The sequence below is a fragment of the Silene latifolia genome, chromosome Y, assembly GCF_048544455.1.
Source record: "Silene latifolia isolate original U9 population chromosome Y, ASM4854445v1, whole genome shotgun sequence".
In the NCBI taxonomy this organism is placed as follows: Eukaryota; Viridiplantae; Streptophyta; class Magnoliopsida; order Caryophyllales; family Caryophyllaceae; genus Silene; species Silene latifolia.
This window is the reverse complement of record NC_133538.1, coordinates 158765311-158772259: the sequence shown is the minus strand read 5'-3', so window position 1 is coordinate 158772259 and position 6949 is coordinate 158765311. Positions and strand designations below refer to the sequence as shown.

Genomic DNA, 6949 nt, shown 5'->3' with positions numbered 1-6949 from the left:
GTGCCTTGTTGGATAGGCTCCTGCCCCCTGCATGATTTCCACATTCTCCACTGTGGAGAGCATGCAAAAGAGCCTGAGACTCTTCCCGATCCAGGCATCTGAGGTGGGGTCCAGCGAGGAATTTCCTGAATAAGACACCATCAATTAGTATGAATCTGGATGCTTTCATTTTGAAGCTCCTTACCTCCTTTTTATCTGCTGGTAAGATGTCATCCTGCAGCCAGGCTTAGTATGGTTTTCTCCAGTCTGGAGTTTCTTCCTCATTGCTGGTGCTACACAACACCCCTGCTTCCTATTTGGGTTTCAGTATTGCTTGTTCCAGCACGTGGACAATTGGTATTGTGGAGATGGTTCCTGCTTTGAATGTTGCCCCCATGGTTTCTAGAGCGTCTTCATCAGCATTCTGGTCTCTGGGAATTTGCTTAATGTTGAACATAGCAAATACGAGGGTTAACTCTTTTGCTACGTCTAGGTATGCCATCATCCTCGAGTCCCTGGCTTCATAGGAGTCATTCACATGGTTAACTATTAGTTTGGAATCACTGCAAACCTTGAGGTATTTGATTTTCAGATCCAGAGCCAGCCTCAGACCCAGGATCAAGGCTTCGTATTCTGCCTCGTTGTTTATGGCCTTGAATTCACATCGTACCGCCTGGACTATGAGGTCTCCCTGGGGTGATTTGAGGACCAATCCTACTCATGCTCCTCTAGCGTTGGAGGCTCCGTTCACATGCAGCTCCCACACTTGTTCTCCTTTATCTTCCTCTAGCTTCAGGATGTCTTGTTCTGCCTGAGTTTGGAGAGTCGGGCAGAAATCAGACACTAAATCTGCCAGAGCCTGAGACTTTATTGTTTTACAAGGTTCAAATTTCAAGTCGTAACCACTTAGGTGCACGAACCATTTAGCCATCCTTCCTGACAATTCTGGTTTTCTCATGATAGTCTTAAGAGGGTAATTAGTTATCACGGAAATGGTATGAGACTCAAAATAAGGACGTAATTTATAGGATGCCATAACGAGTGCGAGCACGAGTTTTTTAAGCGATGTGTACCTGGTCTCTGCAGGAAGCAGAGACTTACTGACGTAGTATATTGGATGCTGTGACCCCTCATGCTCTCATACTAGCACTGCACTTACTGTTGCTTATGTGACTGACAGATACAGGAATAACGGTTCTCATGGCTCTGGTTTTGATAGGAGTGGCAGGGTGCTGAGATAATGTTTAAACTCCTGGAATGCTTTCTCATGTGTTGGAGCTTGTGTCCTCCACAAATTAGTGTGATAACATTTGTAAATCTCTTAAAGGTTCACAAGGGTATACTTCGTATTTAATCAGTTGATTAACGATTACCTAATAACGGTTGGCTTGCTAGAAAGTTTGACGTTATTATCATACTGATGGTGGTGATCAACTGGTCCCTAAAAGTCACACCTAAAGGATGTGTTTGAGAGATGTGGTTATGGAAATGTAATCACATTGATGCCTTATATGACTAAAAAGTTAGTCAATGTGTTGATGAGACGATTATTTAATGCCGATTAAATAATATTAGTTGAGACGAATTAACTGTCAATTCGTAAATTGAATATAATATGTTATATTTAATAAATGTATATAATGTTAGCTTAAACGAATTAAGATGTTATATTTAATAAATATAAACCAGATATATTTAATTAGCAAATTATAAATATGCAATATTTATAGTTAATGTATATATTATACAATATTGTCAGTATAAATGTAGACAGACCGGTATTAATAAATCGACTGCAAGATGTTGTGTGTGGACTTATTAATACATGTCAATATAATCGACAATTTATAATAAGACATACATTTTTATACATTAAGGCAACATCTAAAAATAAGGGGATTTTTAATCCTCATTTTTGGGATTTCGGTCAAACCGAATTAGAAGAAAAAAAGGGAAGAAAATAATCTCCCCTTATTCCTCTCATACACGGTTTTAAGAGGGATGAGATTATTATTTTTCCCTCACTTGTTTTCTAACCTAATTCACATTTTTTAGACCTAGCCTCCTCTCATCAAAGAAAACACAAAAACCCTAAATAATTTTACAGAAAATTTGGGGATCGATTCTACCAAGATCAAAGGGCATATCTCATATCGTCTTGGGTGCAACTGATAGGAGAATATCATTGCGATATTGTTCTTAGGCCATATTTGCTAGGACCAAAGGTTATTTCTTAATTCTCTAATTTTGTTTATGTAATTTCTTGTATGACTAGTTTCATCTTAATGAATTCATTATAATCCTTAAAGTTAAGGGGATGCATACAGATATATCCCACAAGTGGTATCAGAGCCAAGGCCACGAATTTTATTTTGATGATTTTCATAAAATTGGATGTAAACAAAATTGGTCTCAAAACATTAGGGTTTCGGCTGTAAAAAATTTTTTTGCCGTAGCTGTTTTCGATTCTCGGTGTGGTCGATCGACCAGTACTTATGGTCGACCGACTGCCTCGACTAGTCAGCCGAGATGTTTTCGTTTTTTTTGTTGCTTTGAATTCCATTTTGATTTTTCATATTGTTGTTTTAATCAGTTAAGATATTAATATGATAATTTGTAGATGTTTCGATTTAATAAATCGAGATGTAAATGGAAATCGGTTATGTCGGATTGATGAATTGTTTTTGCTGTTTTTTTTTTTTGGCATATAACTTAATTTAACATAAGTTCAAATCAATTATGATAATCGGTTTTATCATGATTTAGATATTCTTTTAACAGGTTAAATTTGAATAATCTAGTTTGAACATGTATTTAGATTAAAAGTTAAATATGTCAATCTTGTAAATAGCAACTTTAAACAATTGTTCATTTTTTTTTTCGATTGAAGGCCGCGGCTGTTTTTCCAAAAGAAAAAAATTGATTTTTTTTTGGTTTTAGGGTTTTTTCAGCCGAGAGAAGAAATTTTTTTTTTTGTTTTTTTGCTGAAATGCCGAGAAAAAGGAGGAAAGAAAAATTCTGTTTTTTTTCGTTTTACTCCAGCCGAGAGCAAAGAAAAAAAAACTGTTTTTTTTTGTTTTTTTTTTATTTTGCCGAGACAATTAAAATATAAAAGTTTTTTTTTGGCCAATTATTTATTGTGAAGCGGTTCATAATTCATAGATACCTAATTATTTTAAAGCAGTTTAAAATATTGATGGATTAAATTCGTATTACAAGTCTAATATGAATTAAGATTAAATTTATAGTGAGTAATTGAGGTATTGTCACTTAATTTAATCAATTAAATAGGTGGTTTGGATAAAATTAATCTACATAATTAAAGAATTATGTCTTGTATGTTTAATTTTTTTAGTTGATGCTTTTTATTTCAGTTGAATGAATCGTTGAATGGTTTTATTTACGTATTTTTGCAATCGGTTGTAATTTGTAATACCTAGTGTGGCCTTAGTCAAATTATGTTTTCGTAATGATGGGAACATAATTTTTAATGTAATTTGAGATCTCGTATCTCCATTTGGTTTTCTTTATTTATTACGGTTTTGAAATTAGAATGTAAATAGGTTTATTATGTAATTTTAAATTGTAATTTTGAGAAGACTAAAGATGGAGATTGGAGCTCACTCCCGCTACATGGATCAAGATGGAACATCAAGACAAGCTTCTCGGTTCCAGGGACGGATTCCAAATTTGTACTTATGTTCATTTTGATATGATAGGCCACACTAGGACTTTATTTTGTTTTACGTTTTACCGTTCTTATTGCTTTTCATTCACATGCTAGTTAATGCATCATATTCCGCCTAAAACCAAACCACCTACTAAAATGCATGAAAATTGACACATATAGGTTGTATGTTAGTTTTCATAGACATACAGATGTCACATGTTTATTAAGCCATCACCTTAGTTTATTCATTCCCGCATGCTAGATATTAGTTCACTTAAAATGAATTAAAATAAAGTTGATGGGATCTTCCTCTAAAACGGAAATTGAGATTAGTCTTTATAAGGGCAAACAACTATGAATCCCTTCTTCGTCGGTAAGCATAATATGACCCCTTCTACGTTGGGTAAGTAGTTTGTGTTGACTTAGTTTATCTCAACATTATAGTCCGAAGAGTTTTTCGTGATTATAATGGACTAAAGATAGAATTTGCAGAAATTTATCGACCAAGAATTCTAATAGTAGAATTAGCCAAAAGGTTGGCTTATCAATTTACAGATAATTAAGTCTTGGGATCATTTATATAATTCTTCAGGAAGTTCAATTGTATAAATGCATGAGTCTTCGCGTTATAACAGTATTGCATTAGACTTAAATTAAAATCGATGCACATGCTTATTATTTATTCTTCTTTTCGCAGTGTAGAACACGTTTATTTTACTGTTACAACAAATGGCTGGAAATAACGAAATCCCAATGCCAAGTGCCACACTTGGACGCGAGTCCTGGCTGAAAGTTTTTATGGACAACATGAATCAAGAACGCGATCAAGAATGATGGGTCCAACTTTATGGATCGGGAGGCAAAGACTACGGAATGTTGCCATTGCCGACGGTAAGCTCAAGTACTTAATCGAGCCAATACCGGTAAACCTGTGCCCCAATGCGGGAGTTAACGAGTCACTTGCTTATAGTGATTTCGTTATGGAAGCGGGTGCGATAAAGAACGTACTCATCTTTGCAATGGAAACCAATTTGCAGAGACGCTTCATTGCCCAAGGAGCGAACAAGATTTTCACCACGCTCACTAACGAGTTCTCAAAAGGACCGAGGATCGTTACTTATGAGCATACCTGTCGCTTCTTTGATGCGAAACTCCAAAAGGGCCAACCGGTTAGCCCACACATTCTTAACATGATTAAGAATGTCGAAAATTTGGAGGCACTTGATTGCAAAATCAGTGAGAGCATTGTCATTGACCGAATGCTTCATTCTCTTCACGATGGTTTTGCCCTTTTCAGGGTGAACTACTACATGAATGACTTGAAAAAGAGTCCTCATGAGCTACACTCCCTTCTCCTACAGACCGAGAAGGATATAAAATTGAGTGGGAGCATGAAGCAGGATGTTCTCATGATTTCCAACAAGGGTAAAGGTAAGGGCAAAGCTCCAGGTGACCTAACTGTAGGTAAGCCAAAATTCAAGAAGCCAGGAAATGGTAAGAGTGGGCCCGGTGAGACTAGTGGCTCACAGGGCAAGGCAAAGAGCAAGGGCGTATCATTGAGTGCCACCATTGTCACAAGACTGGACATTGGAGGAGGAACTGTCCAGTGTACCGTGAGGACATAAAAGCAGGCCGCGTCGTTCCTGTTGGTATGTCATCTTATATTCATATGATTGAGATTAACCATGCAAGTTTTGGAACTTGGGTACTTGATACTGGTTGTGGTTCTCATCTGTGTAATCATTTGCTGGGCCTAAGAAACATCACACCTATCAGAAAGGGTGATGTGGACCTGTGAGTCGGGAATGGAGCTAGAGTTGTTGTTGTCTCGAAGGGAACATATGTAATCCAACTCCCTAGTGGTTTTGAGTTATTTTTAAATAACTGTTACTATGTACCCAATTTGTCTAAGAACATTATTTCAGTTTCCGTACTTGATAAAGACGGATTTTTATTTTTAATAAAGGATAATAGCTGTATTTTCTCTTTCAATGAAATGATTTATGGCAAAGCGGTTTCCATGAATGGAATTTACATCTTAGATCAAACCACGGAAGTATTACACGTGAATAATAAGAAATTAAAGGTTGGTGACAAAGATCAAACCTATCTATGGCATTGTCGAATGGGACACATAAATGAGAAACGCGTGAAGAAACTTGTCGATAATGGGACTATTACCGCATTCGAATTTTCTACATATGGCACGTGTGAATCATGTCTCATTGGCAAAATGACTTGAATTTCCTTCAAAGGTGTTGGAATGTGCGCTAGTGACCTATTAGGACTCATACATACCGATGTTTGTGGACCTATGTCAATTACCGCTAGAGATGGCTATAGATATTTTATCACTTTCACAGACAATTTGAGTAGATACGGATATGTCTACTTAATGAAGCATAAAAGTGAGTCCTTTGAGAAATTCAAGGAATACCAGAACAGGGTTGAGAACCAACTGGGTAGAAAGGTTAAAGCACTCCATTCAGATCGGGGTGGCGAATATCTTTCAAATGAGTTTGATCAACACCTTAAAGACTGTGGAATCGTTTTGCAGTTAACTCTACCTGGAACACCTCAATTAAATTGTGTGTCCCAACGGAGAAATCGAACCTTACTTGATATGGTTCGATCCATGATGAGTCACACGGTAGTGCCTGATTCATTATGGGGTTTTGCTCTTTTGTCAGCTGCTCTTATACTTAACCGAAGTCCGAATAAAGCTGTCGACAAGACTCCATATGAAATGTGAAAGGGAACGGTCCCTAACTTGTCCTTTATTCGGGTTTGGGCTGCGAGGCTTATGTCAAGTGGAGACACGAGGATAAGCTCGGCCCGCGATCGGTCAAGACATACTTTATAGGTTATCCAAAAGGAACATTTGGTCATTACTTCTATTCGCCTACCGAACATCGAGTTTTTGTTGCGGCTAGTGCGACGTTCTTAGAGAAAGAATTTCTCAAGAACAAGACAAGTAATAGAACCTTTGAGCAGTCGGAGATTCCAGAACGAACAACCAAGGAACAGATGGAGGAAGTTGTTCCTTCAACTGATGATACGGTTAATATTCCTGAGAAACCTAGGAGGTCGGGTAGAGTCTCTAATCCTCCGGAAAGATACATTGGTATGGTCGAGGAGAATGACGTTTTACTCCTTGAGAGTAATGAACCCGCTACCTATAAAGGTGCTATGGCCTGTTCCGACTCAAAGCTATGGCTCGAAGCCATGCAATCCGAGATGGACCCTATGTATGAGAATGACGTATGGGATCTTGTTGATTTACCTAACAAGGTAAAACCT

At 37.4% G+C, this 6949-nt stretch overlaps 1 protein-coding gene across 1 annotated transcript; it reads right to left on the bottom strand.

Annotated features, from left to right (window-relative positions):
* Nucleotides 1-292: 292 nt before the first annotated feature.
* Nucleotides 293-937, bottom strand: LOC141629267 (uncharacterized). The gene is made up of 2 exons (XM_074442294.1): nucleotides 731-937; nucleotides 293-631 (listed from the first exon to the last, which is right to left on the bottom strand). The coding sequence occupies exons 1-2, from the start codon at nucleotides 935-937 to the stop codon at nucleotides 293-295; spliced, it is 546 nt and encodes a 181-aa protein (XP_074298395.1).
* Nucleotides 938-6949: the final 6012 nt, after the last annotated feature.